This window comes from Microcebus murinus, chromosome 1 (genome assembly GCF_040939455.1).
Source record: "Microcebus murinus isolate Inina chromosome 1, M.murinus_Inina_mat1.0, whole genome shotgun sequence".
Classification (NCBI taxonomy): domain Eukaryota; kingdom Metazoa; phylum Chordata; class Mammalia; order Primates; family Cheirogaleidae; genus Microcebus; species Microcebus murinus.
Genome location: NC_134104.1, coordinates 132667176 through 132687972, shown reverse-complemented (window position 1 = coordinate 132687972; position 20797 = coordinate 132667176). Strand labels below are relative to the sequence as shown.

The 20797-nt window shown below is 43.7% G+C and overlaps 1 protein-coding gene across 18 annotated transcripts in view; it reads left to right on the top strand.

The window, feature by feature from the left end:
* The window catches only part of THRB (thyroid hormone receptor beta), a 359669-nt gene extending 342723 nt beyond the window's left edge, over nucleotides 1–16946 (top strand). For all 18 annotated transcript variants that reach the window (XM_076005744.1, XM_076005768.1, XM_076005751.1 and 15 more), the window contains 3 exons: nucleotides 6680–6826; nucleotides 11876–12134; nucleotides 16634–16946. In XM_076005744.1, coding sequence (XP_075861859.1) covers nucleotides 6680–6826; nucleotides 11876–12134; nucleotides 16634–16875 — 648 coding nt within the window. In that variant the 3' untranslated portion in view covers nucleotides 16876–16946. The remainder of the gene's footprint in view (nucleotides 1–6679; nucleotides 6827–11875; nucleotides 12135–16633) is intronic.
* The last annotated feature ends 3851 nt before the right edge of the window (nucleotides 16947–20797 follow it).

Below are 20797 nucleotides of genomic sequence, written 5' to 3'. Positions count from 1 at the left end.
ACTCAATAAATATTTGTTAAAGTGAACATACAGTTCCATTCACCCATCCTTGGAGACAGTACACTTAAGCCCTGTGTCTCAGCCAGTTTACATATTTACACATGATTTTTGCAGAAAGGTGACTCCATTTGGGTATTTATGCTCAGGATGAAAATATCACTCTTCTGAGTAGTGAATTCATCCTGCAAGGATATTAAGAATCTCTACTTAAAGACAGCTTTGCCAAATGGTATTCAGTTACCAAAAGGTACCTATGTACTGAATAGGCTTTTACACTTTAGGATTTGCATCTCCTGTGAAGCTGATACCCCTTTTTTGGACTTGCAACACTGCTACATGTGTTATTTCATTTATTTTTACATGTTTATGTCCCATCTTTTTCTGAGAAAGAAGTTGAGGAACCCTATTATGTTAATAATAGTATAATAATATGTCATATGGGATTAAAAATTATACATTGTCATAAAAGCCAGAAGTATTCCTTTATATGGAACGGGTAAGTAGCTTATTCCCCAAAAGGAGCTACTTCATCATTTTTCACCCTAAGACCAGGACTCAAGTCAGAAGTAGAGACAGTGGTTTGCGTTGGGTTTTAAATCTATATTTGGGCCTGAGAAAATTAGAGTCTTTGGCAAATGAGGAACTTTTGCAAAAGCCATTCAGACTTTCATAGTAATTCTAAAGCCACTCTCTAAGACGACTTCCAAAGACATTGAAATCATACAATTTTCTAGTTTTCTCAAATCTACTCGAATCAGAATTCTGAGACTGCAGAAATGTGCAGTTCCACCACCAGCAATTCATGTGTGACGACAGTGACCATGAAAAGGAGAAGTGGCTGTGAAGGAAACAAGTAGCATCTGGTGCCAAACAAGGGAAAGCAGGTATCCCCACCAAGGGTAACTCCCTTCTGTGCCTCCCAGGAGCAGGGAGACATTTGGTTTGGCGTAAACCCCATACCAGCCACAATCTTGTCTACTGACACTGTGTTATTATTGCCTGTTGACATTGTATCACTATTCTGCTTCCTTAGTTCTCATGCAAAGGTGTGGCTTTGGATGAATTTTCTACCCAAGTATAAAATGTGACCTTTAGAAGTAGCCTGCCCTCATTTTCCCTGGCAGAGCTACTGTCTCCTTCCACACATTCTCAACTGGAGTAGCGTCAGACAAGGGGCCATGTGCAGACGGGTCTGGCAGGGTGGGTGGTCTTGGCTGTGTGTGGTCTATGTGGACAGGTCATGGGACAAGTGCGATCAAGTCAGGAAGCATATGTCCCCCAAAGTTATTATAATCACATCAGAAGAAGGCAGGGTAGGCTAGCAGGCAGTGAGTAGGTATTAGAACCAGACAGCCTGGGTTCAGTGTTTGCCTCTGTTGCTCTTATCATTGTGTGGCTTTGGGCAAGTTATTTCACCTAAGGCTCAGTTGCCTTACGCCCTTACAAATGGCATAAAGTAATATAGGTGATCTAACGCTGCTGGGTATATCGTTAACCACTTAAGTGGTTACTACCGTCACCGATGTCACCATTTTATTTCTGCTCATCCCAGGAAAAGGATGAGCCTGCACTCATGTCCAAAGGCCCAGGTACCTTGAATCACGACCTGCCGGGTCTTCCTGCCCAGCCTTGCAAAGGTGTGAGAAGACACCCTAGGAACAAGCAGAGGAGGGGAGAGTCCTGTCTGGCCCCACCCCACTCTGCACGTGCCAAACAACTACCTTTTCAAGCCAAGAAGTCCTTGGCTCTTAGCCAGCCACTCAGTGAAGAAGCCAACTGGCAGCATTCCCTACTCACTTTGAACAATACTGATGAAACAGTCAGAGAAGAAAGCCAGTCAGTCACACACTGAGCGAGAGCTGATGGCACAGGGACACACACCTGAATCTCTCCTTTTGTACCACTGCCCCAGAGGGGCCTCTCTGCTTTCCTTACCCCACATCCAGTCCCTCCTCTGCCCCTGTCTTCAGTCCCCAAGATACATCTCCAATATATCTCCCTCTCTATTGCCACCCCCACAGCCTGGCCCACTCCAGCCTGCCCAAATGACTTCTGGTGCCTGCCTGTTTGTCCTTTGGCCCCCCACAATAATCCCTTCTCCACACAATAACCATTAAATGCCTCTTCCCATTGACAGCCCCTCAGTGACACTCCACTGCATTTAGAATAAGCCCTTCTCTTCTTCATGGTGCACGAGCTTAGCATGCCGGGACCCCTGCCTGCCTCCCCCCTCCTCTCAAGCCATCGCTGGGCTGTAGCCACATAGCCTCCTTTCTGGCCTTGAGACTTCGCACTGGCTTTTCCCTCTGCCTTCACCATTCTTCCTCTGGCTGTATGGAAGGCTTCCTCCTTGATGTTCTTCAAGTCAGCGCTCACACATTGCTTCCCAAAGGGGCCTTGGCTGACCACTCATCTCTGGACCCCCCTGTACTATCATGTCACCCCCAGTCTCATCACAAACTGGCACTCCATGAATGCATGTTTCTTATTCATTGTCTGTGAGCTACGATGCAAGTTCCTTGAGGATGCATTGTTCATCGGTGTAACCTCAGCATCTAAGACTAGGCCTGGACCATCGTACTTGCTCAATAAATATTGGTATAAACACACATTTATTCACTCACTCAACCAACGAGCATTTCATCCCCCACCATTCAGCTCAATGCCCTGTACACAGTAGGCGAAGACGTGAGGCTTATTCCCTACTCCCTTAAGAAGTTCATATTTTTGTTGTGTATTTACACAAAACTACAATAAAAAGTGATAGTGATAAATGCCTAAATGCCATATGGGTGACATACATGGGTGATCAAATGAGGTATACATCATTTCAAACTGAGGTCCTCTTGGAAGACATCCAGGGGAAGCTAAAATTTGAGTTGAGTTTTGAAGAAAGGGTGGGATTAGGAATGGACAGAGATGAGAAATGGAAGTAGGGGCTTCAGAGAAAGCAAAAATCTGGAAAGCAGGCAGCAGCGAAGTGGAATAGGGCAAGGCAAGCTGGAAGGCAGACATGGAGAAGTCAGCTGGGCTGGCACAGGAGGTCCATTTAGGACAAAGAGGAAGGAAGTCAGAGTGGAGTTGTGAGTACCCCATCAGCAGGCTAAGGCAGCTGGATCCACAGAGGCTAAAAAGCAGGCTTCTGCCACAGGTCTGTCCTGGTGAATCTACAAGCTGGAGACTTGCCAGAATCTGAGCTAGATCCTGGGTGCATAAATACACATGCATGTATATGAGCAAATGTATTTCATGTGGTGGTTTACAAGGTTATTAGTTGTATATGATACCTGATAGATGGAACTGATGTCAAATATTTGTTCTCTATTTTTAACATCTTCCAAATATTTTAACATATTATGTGTTGTCGTTATGAGTGAAAAATCTTTAGGGAAGTAACCAACAAGTTTGCATTGCTCAACCTTGACTTCTCATACCCAGGTTGGCATTAACTCAGGTCAGCTCATGGATATATAAAGATATAGATATTCTTTTTGTTGTTGTTGTTCTGGTATCCAAGATCCATTATGGAGATAAACCTTAATGATATAACAGAAAGCTTTTATATAGTTTGTATATAGTTTGACTTCTAGCAATTGTATTTGCCATTAAATAAATACCCAGAGGTTCAAAAGTAAATTTTTTTCTACCCTGATCTATTTTTTTAACAGAAAAGCTTGTGAGGTTGTTACATTTAGGTGTTTAATTTTAATTAAAATTGCCATATTTCCCTTGCACAATTTCTATCCTTTTTTCAAATCTTTAGAGGTAGTGATTCAAATGCCCCATGTACCTACAGATGAATGAAAATTATTAATATCAGTATTAACCCAACAACATTTCAAAGGACTGAAAACCATATAAATCCAGTCAGAGCAGCCTTATCAGTATGCAATGAGGATATGTTTGGATTCAACCAGGCCAAAACCATATTATTCAAATATGTTTATTTTTTTATTGCTAAAATAATGTTCATCCTACATATATATATAAAAATCATATATAATATATAATATTAGCTTTGTATATGTATATAATTTTTATATAAAACCCCCTACCTTTTTGAATGTGTGCCCACATTCCTTTTATCAGCTGAGCTTCACAACAGACTTGTCAAGTAGACTAGGTAGGAGAGATAAGCCTCACATTCAGGGGTCAGAAGAAACTATAAAGAACAGCAGGGATGTCTGAAGGATACAGGGAGCACAGTACCCAAAGGAGGAGTGGATGTACCTTTTCCCTTAGCTCCATGTAGGTGAGAAAGAGAGAGAGAGAAGGGAGGCGTACATGTGATTATTCCATCAATTCTCTCTGCATCCAGAAGGACAGCGGAACAGTAACCGTCTGTGGGCTTGCTATGCCAACAGTTGCCCCAAAACATCATCATTCATTATGAAAACACAACAGAAACCAGGTTCCATCCACTCACTGCCACCAAAACAAACACTAAAAAAATAAAGTAAAAAAATAAACAGAAGAAATTGCTGGATAATCCCCAAAAAGGCAAATGTTGCCAGCGTTTGTTATGTAATATGTTTTTTTAAATCTTCCCCTGGGCTTGTAACCATGACCCCAGCACCCTGGCAATAAGAGAGTAAAAGAATCATCATTTGCTTTTCTTCCTGCTAAAAAAATTGGATATGGAGTGTATGGGAAGAAACATGGTAACTGGCTTACTGAGCCACCTCTGGTTACTGCCGGCGCAGTGGTTCTCAAAGTATGGTCCCAACCAGTGGCGTCGGCATGCCCTGGGGACTTGTGAGAAATGCAAATCCTTGGGCCCCACCGCTGACCTCCTGAGTCAGAAACACTGGGCATGGGACCCAGCAATCGAGTGACTCTGATGCACAGTGTGCCCGGGGGACCTCTGTGTCAGACCAACGTCTCCCCATGGGCAGTGACCTCACTGCTCTGAAGTGAGGCGGTGGGTCTCCCTCGACTGTCTCAGAATGTCAGTTCCTTGTTTCCACCCCTCCCGGCCACCCTGCCCCACTTTCCTCTCCCTCTCCCCCAACTCCCGGTGCCAAAAGGAGAGCTGACCTCGTTCCTGTCCACTCACTGTGGCTCCAGGCGAAGGCGGCCACCAGCAGGTTGTGCATGAGTCTCTGTGACCTCCTTGGGCACGTTCACATTTTCCTGGAAGACAGCTGGAGAAGCTGGCAAGGGGGGTGTTAAGAAAGTGGAAATTCTGTTCGCCCATGTCGAAAAGTGTACAGGAAGTAGAAGCCTTGTGGGAGGCCGGGTGCGGTGGCTCACGCCTGTAATCCTAGCTCTCTGGTCTCAAGGTCAGGAGTTCGAAACCAGCCTGAGCAAGAGCGAGACCCCATCTCTACCATAAATAGAAAGAAATTAATTGCCCAACTGATATATATAGAAAAAATTAGCCGGGCATGGTGGCGCATGCCTGTAGTCCCAGCTACTCGGGAGGCTGAGGCAGCAGGATTGCTTGAGCCCAGGAGTTTGAGGTTGCTGTGAGCTAGGCTGATGCCACGGCACTCACTCTAGCCTGGGCAACAAAGCGAGACTCTGTCTCAAAAAAAAAAAAAAAAGGCCTTGTGGGGAGACGTGGAGCTCCTGGGCACATGGCTGTGGGGAGTCAGGGCCACTCAGACCCCAGGCCTGGCCTCAGCGGCTCGCTCTTAACCTTCCTGAGCCCTGGTCTGCTCACCTGCACACCAGGACTTGAGTGAGCTCTGCCTGAGGCAGGGCAGTGTGTGAAGGGGCTGCGTCACTCGTAGGCCACAAATAAATGGTGGGTAATATTATCACAAAGATGAGAAGGGGCAGTGGAGAGGACTGTTCCCGAAGGAAGCACTGGGTGACAGCAGGTCACAGCATTGAGGGAGACTCCCGTGGACATCAGGAAGCCTAATGTGCACACAAGTCACCTGGGGTCTTGCTAAAATGCTGATTCTCCCCATCAGGCCTGGGGAGGGGCCTGAGCGTCTACATGTCTAATAAGTCCCCAGTGACACCCGTGCTGCTGCCCCAGCCTTTGAGCAGCAAAGCCATGGATTGTTCTTGAGCGAGGAAACAGCAGAGAAGTGCTCTGGGGACATTGAATTCGCCACTCTGTCCTAAGACTTGCTAAGTTTCCTATAGGCAGCCTAGAGAACTTCCCTGTCAACCATCAAACTGGAGTTTGTAGGGCAGAGAGGAACTTTGAGCCCTGACAGCTGGATCCGGAGCAAGAATGGATTCACAGGGCACCGCTTGCAAGGGCTCGCCCATCGCCCTCCTCCATCACTGCCCCTGCTGGGCCCACCTCCCACTTACGGACACACGCCAGAATATGCAGTGCTCTGCAAATGCCACCCCAGAGGCCCAGGAATGCATGTCACCTGGCCTAAGTATACTCTGTGCGTTCAGAAGCAGAACCCACATATTCTTCATTCTCCCTCCCTCCCTCCCTCTCTCTCTCTCTCTCTCTCTCTCTCTCTCTCTCTCCAACAACATTCTTGTGAACATTATCACTGGGGGCCTATTAAAGCAATGGCCAAGACATGTATCTTTGCTCAAAGACATAAATGATGTATAAACTACAGTCTGTGAATAAATGATGTGAGAACTGGAGACTGTACAGGATGCCAGTTCAGAAGAGATTTTCTGCCACGTGAGAACTACGATAAATAAAGCTCTCTTCCACTTCTTCATTAAAATCTTCCTTGTTTCTCCTCTTTAGCCAGAAGACATTGGACAAGCACCGATAGTGAATGCCCCAGAAGGTGGAAAGGTCGACTTGGAAGCCTTCAGCCATTTTACAAAAATCATCACACCAGCAATTACCAGAGTGGTGGATTTTGCCAAAAAGTTGCCTATGTTTTGTGAGGTGAGGAAACTGTTTTTTCATCTGCGTTATTTTTCATTAGAGTTCCGTCAGTTTCCAGGAATACTGGGTATTATTTATAATTTAATATTCATTAGTAGGGACTTAGTCATATGAAAGCAATGTCAGTACAAAATGAAAATGCACTCTCTTTCATTTGTATGTCCCACCTTCTCTATTCAGTCATCACGCATTAGCTTGTCCATGTGAGGCCCATCAAGATCCCATCCACCCCTCTGACTCTAGGCATTGGGAAATAATGATGGAACAATAGCTTCCATTTATTCCACACCTTCGATGTCCTAGTTACCATACTCGAGTTTGCCCACATTAAACCCAATCCTTATAACAGATCTTCGGGATAGCTTTTAATAACTCCATTTTACAGATGGGGAAAATGAAGATTAAAGAGATTCAGTTACCCCACCCAAATGTGGCGCCATGGTTTGAACCTAGGTCTGTATCCTTCCCACCACATATCCCAGCAAGATGGCGGTGTGGTCACTACCTAATCCTCAAGAATAAGTTAAATGGTTTTCACAAAGGAAGGCTCTTAATATCTCCTTAAATCTTCCCTCTTTTCTCGTAAGCTCACTCCTTCTTGCCCCATCTTCAGAGCTGTCCCACCCGACCTCATTGACTTTCGCTTTGGGACATTTTCTCCCTCACCTACCACATGTTGGCAGGAGGGCACAGGTTCTGCAGTCTGTGCCTGGACAAGAATCCTAAACAAGTTATTTAATGTCTTCATAACTCAGTTACCTCATCTTTACAATGGGAATCACAATAGTGCCTACCTCTATTGGGAGCTATTGGGAGGTTTAAATGGGATAACATATGTAAAGTGCTTAGACAGTGCCTGGGTCATGAGTATTCCATGAGTTGAGCTGCTAATGCTGCCATTATTTCATCTATGACATTTCCATCCTGCCCCTAGCCCTCCTTTTTTTGAATCAAATGGTGTTGATTATGTTTTCTTGAGAACTTTTTCCTTTGGAAAGTTTTCTCAGGTGCCAATCTATTGCTTTTTACACTCTCAAGGGGACCCAAAAAGACACCAAATAGAGAGGGCCACGTATGGCTATGAGCCTCTTACTATATGCTGCCTGAGTGATAAGTGGTTCTAGTCTCACCTGGGAAAAAGCTGAGTTTTCTCACTTGAAATGACTCCCTGCTGCCTTCGCTTCCAGCTCACTTGTATCTCTGAGTTTGCAATAACAGGAGCCCAGCTGGAATCAGAAAGACCTCAGACATTAATGGGGACACTTCTCATTGCCAATTTCTGAGCCCCCATGGAAGCCATACCCAGGAGGACAGGGCAGTGGGCTTCAGGACACAGGTACCCGACTCCCAGACCTCACCAAGAGAGTGCACTGCCTCTCTCTGAGCCCTAGTTTTACTGTGGTGGGGGCCAGGTGTCTTGGGCTGCTATAACAGGATACCATAGACTGGGTGGCTTAAAAACAACAGAAATTTATTTCCTATGGTTCTGGAGTCTGAAAATTCCAAGAGAAAGGTACTGGCAGATTAGGTGTCTGGTAAGGAAGGGCCTGCCTCCTGGTACGTAGACAGCTGTCTTCTCACTGTGTCCTCACATGGTGAGTGGAACAAAGGAGCTCTCTGGGGTCTCTTTTATAAGGGCACAAATCCCATTCATGAAAGCCCCACCCTTATGACCTCATCACCTCCCAAAGGCCCCACCTCCAATACACCTCCTAATCACATCAGGGATTAGGTTGCAACATGTGGATTTGGGTGGACACAAACCTTTATTCTGTAGTACCAGTCTATAGTACCCACAGCCCTGCAGTGGGAAAGACTCATATTCCATGCCTAGAGAAGTCACTAAGTCCTGGGAAGGAATTTTGGTTTTGGTGTGGAGTTTCCCGTACCTTGGATATCTTTTATAAAAATTAACATTTATTAACATTTTGGAGTACATTACAAAAATGATACATGGTCATCGAAGATTTATATGGCATAATAAATATAACGATTCATGGCAACACCACAAGATAATACTGCTAATATTTTGGAGCCCACTTTAGTCTTTTTTCAAATATTTGTGTGTATACACACACATATATATGAAATATTGAATATATATTAATATAATTTATACCAGCTACAAACACATACACACATAAATGTATATGAACTATGAAATATATATTAGTATAATTTATGCCAGAATGTACTTTCCATTTATGAAACTACTTTTTAAAACTTTTTATTAGAGTAAAGTACACATACCATAAGGCTGAAGCTCTTGTCCACGGCAAGAGTGAGGGGTCCACATGGAAGGTTTCAAGCTTGGGCTGTGGCCAGCTTATCTGTTCAAGTTTTCCTTAGAAGTTGAAGCCTGCTTCTTTGTCATGATTCCATCTCTCTTTCAACCCTGATATTTTGTGGTCTCCAAATTATGAAGGGGGAGGGCAGAGATGTATATGTTTCCAGTGTTTGTTGTCTCCCAGGAACCTTTTAGCCTTTTATACTCTCTTTGAAACCCAGAACAAGGTAATGAACTATGTAGGCCCCTGAGCTACCTAGGGAGTGGGTTAGAGATTTCAGGTGGTCTTGGGAGCTAATGGTCTCTTGCCAGAGGCAGTTTGATACATCTGCTGTTCAAATTGTGTTCTTGGCAATTGTTCTGCTAAGATCCATGCCAGCCCACCAAACAAGGTTGGAGTGACACCAGAGGCTTCATGAGATCTAAAATCATTGCTGGCAGAGCTGCCAAAACAACACACAAGAACCACGCCTAGAGTGCAAGGCCCTGTCGTCTTTGCCAATCAACCTGAGTGACGTTCCTCTAAGGAGACAGGAAGAAATTGTGGGCGTATCCCTGGTCTCTGTCTCTCAGGCCCTTGTCGGGGCTTCTCACAGTGAAAGCATTTTGGCAAGTGCACAAGAGAGTATTTGCCCACATGTTGAAACAAATCTCACCAGGATCCTACAAACCTCTCTTAAAGGACAAAGTATCTGGCCTAGTTTTTAAACCACTGGAGACCCTTTAAAAATACTTATTCAGCTTTTACTTGAAGTTGAACTAATCATCAACAGTTAGTAGGCTGTGAAATGAAAATTTCCACTTCATCTACAATCAGACTTGGCTTCAAAGGTAGGCATTGCCCAAAAGTTTGTATAGTGACAGATTTAAAAAAAAAAAATGGTTTGATCTGATTAGAAATTTCTAGGCCAGTCTTTCTCAGGAGTAGGGTCCGGGGAGCAGCAACATGCGGACTACCTGGGAACTTGGGAGAAATTCAGAATTCAGGGGGTGGGGCCAGCAGTCTGTGTTGAATGAGCCCCTAGGAGATCCTGGTGGGGTTGAAATGTAGATCAACTGCCCTAGCCTTCAGAGCCAACCTCTCCCTCTCCAGCCAGTTTCCCATCTCACCTGTAGAGAATCTGTCCACACTTGAGTTTCCTATTTCCTACCTCGCTTTTGGGCCAAGAATCCAAGGATATAACTGAGGGGTACAAATCTGAACCTAAACAAAAGCAAATCACAGTGCTCTTTCAAAAAGATGGGTTGGAAAGGGAGAATTTATATGTGTTGATTTCAAAACCAAGTAGGCAATGACTTTTATTCTGTAGAAAAAGCTAAGCAATTTGAAATTAGATGGAAAAGTGACTTGGCTGAGCTAGTGAAAAAAATATGAAATACCCAGTATTTTAAATGTAATTCAGTAGTATTACTTTCACTTTTATATAATAACCTAAATTGGACCAGTCGAGTATTGCCGAGAGCATTTCCCAAAAGGAATTTGTAACTGCTTTAATCAAGAGATAGAGATTATGTGTAATTTACATATTCATTATTTATGGGAACTTAGTCATATCCATGGTACTTCAAAAAAGTATGTTCTCTTCCTTTCTTGGCATTGGATTCTAGCTTCAAATCCTAACCTCACCCATAAAACATTCATGTGACAGCCTCCCTCCCCCACCCCCACCCCCAGCATGTTGCCATATCAGTGTCCGGGCTCCCACATCTGTAAGTAAAATTGGAATTAGAATATTTACTCCACTGTATTGCTGTGGAGATTAAATCAGGTGACGCACGTAAATCTTGGCATGATGCCCAATTTATCAAAATACCCATTAACTTACCATTGCATAGGGCAGTCAAAAAAATAAAAAATAAAAAAAATAAAAAAAATACCCATTAACTAATAGCCTTTCAAATTATTTTGATAATGGCATTTCATTAGACATTCTCCCCCTCCAGAAAATGAGATTCTGTTTTTTTATTATTTTACCTATCAATGAAGTTTTTTTTAAAAAGTTTATTATTAATGTTATCACATTATCACAAATCCTAATTAACAGGGTAACCAAATGAGCTTAAGATGAGATCGCGACACTGGCAGAAGGATTCAGTGTGTCGAGTAATTCCAGTGTCTGAGATAGTGAGAAGGAAAAACATAGCCTTAGGATCCAGCAGGTCTGAACTCTGATCTTGCTTCTGTGCTTAACTAATTGGTTGTCCTCGGGCAAAGCTTGTATATCTCTGGGCCTCGTGGGTAACATGCATTGGTCAGCAACCTTCTACTTCTGCGCCTTTTAAGAGGCTCAAAGAGCAAACTTTCTTCAAAAAAATAAAGAGAAGTTGGCAACTAAACAGTGGAGTCAGGTATTAACTATTGGAGCTACAAGACAAAAAAAAAAAAATTAGTGAGTTTAACATAAACCCTCATCTCAAGCAGTTATCAGTTGGAGTTTTGATACCCCCAAAATACCCCCAGACTAAAGGGTTATTATCACATTTCCACACATGACTGCACTACCAATTGGAGATCTATATCTATCTTAAAGAAATGAAGACTACTGAGATTAAAGTTGGTGAACATTCCAGCCAACCTGGGGTATGAAAAATGGTTGTCGAAAGCCTACAGCCAAGCAGGGAAGGAAAAACCATGGGCTCAAAAAATGCAGGACTAATCTCGATCCCACAAGGTTATTCCTGTTGCTTTTAAGATACTGCATGTTGTTCCTGACAGGCATGTGTCCACTTGTTCTTTGCTGATGTGAGCTGGTTCTTTTCAGCTGCCATGTGAAGACCAGATAATCCTCCTCAAAGGCTGCTGCATGGAGATCATGTCCCTCCGCGCTGCTGTGCGCTATGACCCAGAAAGTGAGACTTTAACCTTGAATGGGGAAATGGCAGTGACACGGGGCCAGCTGAAGAATGGGGGTCTTGGGGTGGTGTCTGACGCCATCTTTGACCTGGGCATGTCTCTGTCTTCTTTCAACCTGGATGACACTGAAGTAGCCCTCCTTCAGGCCGTCCTGCTGATGTCATCAGGTGAGTGTGCCCAGACTCATTACTGGGCATCCAAAGAGTTTTTGCTTGTCCCTTGTTAATTCCAATCACCTGATGAGTTTTTTAATCCCCCTTTGGTGTTTAGAAAAATAGTTCATTCTACTTTAGCAAGAAATTGGGGGTTCTCCAATGGACTGGGGTCTAAAGGTGGGGGGGAAGTGTCAAGTGTCTTATGCTTTTTGCAGCCTCCAAGAGTAGCAGGGAGAAACCAAAGGAGACATTAAAGACTCTATGAAATGATCCACCTTCAGTGGACACTACCCAGCCTGCTCCATAGTTTTTGGCCAACTGCCTCCTCCTTCTGGTTTGGAGTGTGCAACACATGGATGTGGATGACCACACCATTCCATGTTAAATTCCGTGTATGGAAACCATGTGTGAGAACTAGAATTTGTTCATGGCTCAACTACAACCTAAGTTTCAGTTATCTATTGCCATATAGCACACCAACCTAAAACTTAGTGGCTTAAAACATCCAAGATGGCTGGAGTTGGGGCTGAGACATCAAACACAAATTCAGCTCTCTCTCCATGCACCTTCTCCTCTTGTAGGGTAGTTAGACTTTTTACTTGGATGTTGGATTCCAAGAGGGAGAGTCCTAAGCACAGGAATGCAGAAGTTGTAGATCCTTTAAGACCCAGTCAAGTCACACAGCATCACTTCAGCCACATTGCTTTGGTCCAATCAAGTCTGAGCACCAGCCAGATTCAACAGTCCACCCCTAGATGGGAGGAACAGCAAAGAATCGGTAGCCATCTTTAATCCACCATAGCTCCTTATCAAAAACCTCTAAGTCCCATTGGTGAAGGGTAAATAATACTACTGATGCTTTTTTTCTTCAGGCATCATGTCGTAATAAATAAGAAATACAAAACACATCACATTTTCAGGGAGGCTAGTCTTTAAATAGAAGATGGTTTCAGAGTCATCCTCCATCTCTAACCCTAAGTTTAGCTGTGCTGTAGCACTTGTCACTTTGCTCTAGAACTACCTGCTTACCTTGTCCATATCTTTCTATGGACTGTTTATTTTTACTTATTTCTTTTGTTTTGTTTTGTTTTGAGACAGAGTCTTACTCTGTTGCCTGGGCTAGAGTGCTGTGGCATCAGCCTAGCTCACAGCAACCTCAAACTCCTGGGCTTAAGTGATCCTCCTGCCTCAGCCTCCCAAGTAGCTGGGACTACAGGCATGCGCCACCATGCCCGGCTAATTTTTTCTCTATATTTTTAGTTGTCCATCTAATTTCTTTCTATTTTTAGTAGAGATGGGGTCTCGCTCTCGCTCAGGCTGCTCTCGAACTCCTGAGCTCAAATGATCTGCCAGCCTCGGCCTCCCAGAGTGCTAGGATTATAGGCATGAGCCACCGCGCCGGGATTTTTTTTGAGGACATAGATGTGTCTCATTGTACACCTAGCACTTAGGCCAACGTGTAGTAGAATTCAAGAAATGCTTGTTGGATAAATGGCTGAATATGTGGGTAAAATATCAGTCACAAGTACATTGAGAATCCTCTGTAGAGTTGATGCTTCCTAGTTAACTCAGTAGAATTCTTTTTGTAAGCTGATCCAGAAATGTGTTTGCTATAGGAAATTTAGACATGGCAGGCTTTTTAAAAAGAAATAATTCTTTATATTATGGAGAATTTTAAATATAAGCAGATAGAATAGCATAATGAACCCTCTCATACACTGTGGTAAACACACTCCAAGGTGGCCCCCCATACTCCTACCTTCTGGTGTTCTCACCTGGATAATCTCACCTTCAGTGTATGCAGAAGCCATGATTAGAGACTATGGCAAATTCAACATCAGACCCATGTGACTGTTTTATGTGATCTGAGATTCCCCCTTGCTAGCAGATTTACTCTAGAGACTCTCCATGCCAGCTCCCTGGGGTAAGTGGCTGTGTCAGGAAAGTTCATGTGACAGGGATCTGCAGATGACCTCTAGGGCTGAGGGTGGCCTCCAGTGACAGCCAGCAAGAAACCAGGGCCTTCAGTCCTTCAAGAGAATTATTCTCAAAAAAATAAAACGTATAGCTTATCTAAGGACTCCCTGTATGACTTCTCCCTCCCACCCCACCCCACAGCTTCTCTGGGCTTTGGTGACCTTTAAAATAAAGAAATGGAACTGCATAACTGGGACTCAAAGTAATTTTTTTTTTTAGCTGAGATTTTAGTGGTACAAAGACAGTTTTAAATAATGTTGAATCACAGAGTGAGTAAGCAGTTTCTTTTACAATTTTCTTCCTGGTTATATCTCCTTCTAAAGAAGGCAAAGAGAAATGCCGTGTGGCGCTGGTCTGTCTTCAACACCTAACACTTGCTAACCTTCCTTTCAACAGAGAGGGGATCTCAGGCATAACCTCTGGCAAGAACCATCAGCTAAAATGTAATGAAGGTTTATGCCATGCATCCATTTTTGTGGTTATCTCCTGTTTACAACAAATGGATTTTTCTTACTGAATAATATATTTGCTCTGTAGTGAGTCAGTTTAACAGATTATTAAGTAAATAATCTAAGATAGATAAAGGGAGTAGGTGGAGAAGGCAAAAATTGCAAATGTAATGCCAAACGCTATCAAACACCCAAGTAAATGCTTCTTCCCAGTTCTCTCATTGTATGAGGATGACACTGCCTGACAGCCACGGGACAACATAATAACTTATTAAAATCTTATCCACCCTAGTGATGTAGGCTCCTTTCATTAATACTGCCAGGACCAGAAAAATAGTACAAGACATTGTACGTTTGGCAAATGACAGCTACCTATCGGAGCCCCAAGGCTCCAATTTCTCCTCCTCAGCAGCCTTGTCTTCTAAGTCTCACGTTTTATTTGACATTTCAGTTGCATAATATCTTAGATCTTTTCTTCAAAACCTTTTCCAAGAGCTACTACTGAGTTCCTTGGTCCTATGACGATAAGCAGAGAGAGCAAAAATGGAAATGATCTGAAAGACATTTCGTTGAGAATTTTTGTCTTGAGGAGTTAAAACCAGTCTTTGGTCTTTAAAATATGTCTCTCTTCATAAACCTGTTTAGTACAATGCGAGCATCATCAAAATGTCAGTTCATCCTCTCTCTCTGTCATTTATATGACTATTGTATCTTTATCTCTCATCAAAGGACAGAGTTTTGATGCCACAAGACCCAGGTCATTTTTTCCCTTGGAAGGAACACATCCAAAGGACAATTATGTTGATTTTCTATTTAGATCAAAAGTTAAAGGATGCTTTGGAGAACCCTTCTTGAACACTCGAAGAAAGAGAGAAGATAGGAGAGGGAGAGAGGGGGAGTAAGAAGACCCACAGAGCAGCAGCATCAAATACGAAGGAAAACACAAAATAAAAAAAAAAGGCACAAATTGCCATTCGAGCCAACTAGGGGATTCCAAAAGACCATATAGTTTTTGTTCAGGCTCAGACTCAGAAGGGTGGATTGAGACATTAGCCATGACCCTTCCTTGCAGAGGAAGCAGAACTCCATTTAGATTCCTGCTGATATAGACACTCCAATAACTGGACTCTTGACATGTGAATTCATCTGCTCACAGCCACAAAGAGCAAATCGAAGGGAACCAAACAGGGGGGTGACAGGCCTCCTAGAGCTAGTTGAGGGCCTCATCCAGGTTTATAGATTATTTTTATCACCCAAATGTCTGCAGGCCGGCTTTTCCCCAGTCGTCCAGCCTCATTCCTTTATGTATGACCTGTTGGAAACCAACGAGAGCCCCTCCCAAATGCCATGGGAAGCCCAGGGGTTCGCCCGAGACTTGGGAAGATTTCCAGGGTTTTCCAGGGTCATAGTCTCCTCTCTCCCTAGCCCCCAATGTGGCTGTTCTCTTCTCTGCACGGGGTGACTCTGGCACGGATGAGCTCCTCTTTCCTGTTCATTTTAATTTCCCAAATTGCCACCAACACAAGGCTGCTACCAGTAGCAATGTTACTAAAGGTGTAAGTGAAGGGAAAAGGTGGTTCATTGCAGTTAGGCAAGCAACTTAAAAGTGAGCATGGTGCTTCTTTGTCTTCAAGAGAATTTCCTATCGTCCAACATTCCTCCTTTGGCCTCCAGGCCTCCCGTGATGTCCCCCGCCCCTTCTCACATCTCCCCTTCCATGCTTGTCCTCCCCTCTCTCTCACTCAGCCAGTGGAAACTCACAATTACTCCCCTCTTTGTGCAGAATACTTCAGCTGTGTTAGGCTTTTTTTTCTGTACTCCAGGAGGGAGGCACTGCCTTTCACACCCAAGGAGATCATTTGTCTAAACCGAGATATTTATCTGAACAAAGCACTGATGCCCTTCATAGAAATGATACCACTACCCTGGTCTCTTGGTCCCTGGTGCCCTAGAGTTCAGGTTGCATCCACGCTCGTGACCAAGATGGAAAAATTCCAGATCTGCCCACCTCCCCCTAAAGGCCCTGAAGGCAAACTTGCCTGTTTCCACCTGTGAAGTAACATCCATCTTCTTCCTTCCCTTCAGATCGCCCAGGGCTTGCCTGTGTTGAGAGAATAGAAAAATACCAAGATAGTTTCCTGCTGGCCTTTGAACACTATATCAATTACCGAAAACACCACGTGACACACTTTTGGCCAAAACTCCTGATGAAGGTGACAGACCTGCGGATGATCGGCGCCTGCCATGCCAGCCGCTTCCTGCACATGAAGGTGGAATGCCCCACGGAACTCTTCCCCCCTTTGTTCCTGGAAGTGTTTGAGGATTAGACTGACTGGCTTCATTCTCATAATTCCTACAGCACTACTGGGTGTCATTTCATTCCATTGCCTAGCTCCTTTTTGTTTGTGTCTTTGTTTCTTTGTGTTGGGAGGCACTGTCTGGGGGCAAAGGGAGGTTGTCCCTGGCATACACACAGATGAAACTGCCCCTTGAATGGGAGTCCTTGTAGCTATTGCATTTCGTTCTCCAGTCCTTTGATGTGAATGCTTTGAAGGTTTTACAGCTGTGGAGGTAGGGTAGGGGACGCTCATTAATTCACCAGCACCAAGCCATCACCAGCTCCCGCCTGTCCCTGGTCAGAGACTCGAGCAAGCAAAATGGCGCTGCAGAAGAACAAAGAAGGCTTAAAACCCAAGATAACACGGTCATCCTGATCCAATCCTGATTTTCTTCAGGGCTTAAGTTAGCGGTGCACAGACCACCTTTGGTTAGACGTGGCTGTCCACATTTTAGGGAAGGACTCAAACAAATTTTCATTTTCCAGCACTCTCTATCCTCTCCTAGCATCATAACTTGGAGTGTACAGGAATATTTGTGGCCTAAAATAATCGGCTGTCCTTTCAGTATCAATTTTACAACCTTACGATTTAGTTCAAGTTATACAAGGGCACATGACTCGAGGATGTGCAGCTATTTTGACTGACTGAGGCCAAAAAGGAAAATAATTGTCTTCAGTGAGCCCAGAGGAATTAGAAATCTTCACCAATGTCAGTGACTCCACAGTTTCCAAAAAGTTACATAGTATTACCTCCCCGTAGGAAGTCTTCTTTACAGTTTAGGCTCAAAGGACACTTCCACAGAAATCAGACCTACTTGCAAGGAGTCATCCCTTTTCAATGGCATCTGCTCTGTCGTCTCCCAAGCTCCTGAATTTTTTTCATCCAGGTTGCATCTTTGCTGAACTGACAATAGATTTCCCTATGGATTAAATCTTCTAATCAAGAAGAGATAACAAGCTGAAATGTGAGTCTTGTTCTGGAGGAATTCTGAGGAGAGATGAGTGTGGCCACATTCTAAGTTGAAGGAAATGCAGTGTTCTGAGAGCCCCTTTAGGAAGCTGGAGGATGCTTCCTTCTGGTCTTAGAGCCTCCCGCTCTTTGCTGTACTCACAAATGTCTCCCAGTCCCCTTTTTTTCCTCCAATTTCGAGGCACTAAATAGCTTGACTATCTCTAAACAAAGACTAACCCTGCCACTGACCCTCTGCCCCTTGTACAACATTCCCCTGGCAGAAACTCAACAGAAAACACCTGCAGACCATACACACAGACACTCACTTTCGTTCCCCACCCAACCCACCTCCCAACCCACCTCCCAGTGACCTGCACTGGAGTAGTTGGTGCCCTGAAAACAAAGGTGACACCTCATCACTTCAACATCAGAAATTGGGCAAAGAATGTACCCATGTAATTGAATGTATCTCATTCTTCACTGGCATAGTAGATATAAACTATTCTTTTGCCTGCCTTTTACTGCCTTATCCTGGAAATATAGGGGAAAATAAGCCATATCAGTGAGATTTACCTAAAAGCAAAGGCGTGACAGTCACTGTGAAAACCAAGTGGACTATTTTTTTTGTAAGTTTGGTGGAGCAGAACTGGCCCAGAAGCCAGAGTGTCTGAGTCTCAGTCTGTGCTCTGCCAACTGGTAGATTTGTGACCTTAGGGCTTGGTTTTCTCATCTAATGAATAAGTTAGGATGTCTAAAATCCTTCCCACCCTTAATACTGTATGATTTTCAGATGCAGAAATCTGATTTTTGGATGGTTTCTGTCACATTCGAATTTCTAGCTTTATTGGACAAAAAGTATAGCCCACTTCACATTTAAGGAATATATATTTGGTACTGACTCAAAATGAGAATTTGACATAATACTAGTCAACTATTTGGAGGCCTTGGAAAAAGAAGAGGAACAGCATCAAAAATCTCAAGTATGATTGGAAATAATTGGGGGAGGGGAGAATTACATGTTCAATGCACTAAAGCAATTTTACTAGCTTCTGGGGAAAAGGAAACATGAACATCGCTATGGAATCTGTTAATCAGAGAAAGGAAGTAAAAGAGATTACATTATAAGCATGAAGTTCATGGGCAGATTACCTGCTCTGACTTTTATCTACAGGCAGGTTTTATTGCGGGGGTTTTTTTGGTTTTGTTTTGTGTAGGCTTGCTTTGTTAACATCTCAGTTCCCTCTGTTTAGCTCTCTTTGGAGAACTACTCTTTGAAAGAGACACACTTAGCCACCTCTATGCTCCAGGGGAACTCTGGGCAGCTTTGCTCTCTGGGGCAAGTTTTCTTCCAAAGGGCATGAGAGGAAGGAAGGCAAGCAGGTGGGTACCAGACAGGTTCATAAACTCCTGGGGCAACAGGCCTTCTGGAGGAAGTTTCCATATTTTGTTTGATATATACTGATACTCCGTAGTATATCAGACACCCAGATTCAAACGTAAGCAGAGAGCCTGATCTCAAGTGAAATCAGAATGCTTTAGGGATTAATCGCAATTGGGAATTCGCCAAACAGTACAGCATATCTGCAGTAAGCCAGCCAGCCCCAAGGAAAGGAAAGTTTGATCTTCGGCTCCTTGAGAGATCACCTTAAGTAGGCAAACCTCTCTCTGATCCAGAAATCTTGTTGAAGGCTACATACTTTATGCTAAGTAGGACAAGCCTTAGAATACTTCAGGTTGAAAGGAAAAGCTATAGGACTCACAGGCTCTTGAGCCTCTGAGCCGGTAGTCAAAGCGACTAACCTCGTTCCTTCTGAAACTGACAGAGGTACTTAGTGCATCTCAAGACTCCATCTCATAAAACTCAATCATGAGGCATTTGCTCTGGATTTCTTTTAAACATTTTTTTTTTTCATGAATTGTCCCAACTTTCAAATCAAGTATGGACTTGATGGAAACACCCTTTGCACCTGCACCCCCACACACACCCCTGCCGTGGGGACCCATCCCAGTACAGGAGAACACACCCCTTATGCTGGGATTCTTACATATAAATCACTTCACTTTTAGAGATGAGTGGTGTATGTGCGTGTGTGTGAGTGTGTGTGTGCGTGCACGTGTGTTTGTGACCCTCAAGTGTACTTTGCTCTTCAATTTAGATGTGCAGTATTTCCAGAAATAGTGAAAAAAGTAAGATCTTTCCTTCTTTATGATTCTGCTCAAAACACCACGTGCCGCCTCAGAGCTTTTTCTAAGTCAAATGAGCCTCAGTCCTCAATGACGCGCTTGCCGTGTTGATGCCTCAGCCCAGCGAAGCCCCCTCCCTTGTGCCCCGAGTGACGCCTCTCCCGTCCACCACAGCGCAGTCACCGGGTGGACTGCCAGGCCCCGGTGCTGCGCCAGCAACGTCATTCTCGTTGCTCCTCCGCAAACAGGGCTACGAGCCTTGGCCCCTCCTCGACACTACGCACCCCCAGACTCAGCCTCCAAGGAACCGCTGAGCACCCTCAAAGCATGTCATTGTCAGTGATACCTTTTTATTCTACAGAACTCTAACCTATTCGTGTCCTATTGACCTTTTGCTGCATGAGTCATAAATTATGAAATCGGTCTTATGGTTTTTGAAATGTAGCCAGCATTTGTAAGGCTAAACCTTTTTCATGAACTGAAGTGAACAACCAAGCCACAGTTCCTCTTCAAAAGGAGAGTGATGACAGACATTTGAATCTCTTTGCCCTTTCCAACGGCCATTGCATCAGGTTCTAAAATAAGCTCGTAATTTTTCCTGTTATTTTAATAATATGGAAATATTAGCATAGTGTTTCTTTTGATAGTGATAGACTATAATCCATATTTAAATTTTATAGAGAAGAAATTTTATTGTACTGTGATGTAGATATTTATTATCCAGGTAAGGATTTGCCCGGTGTGTATTTTTTACAATTGAGACATTTTACTTTAA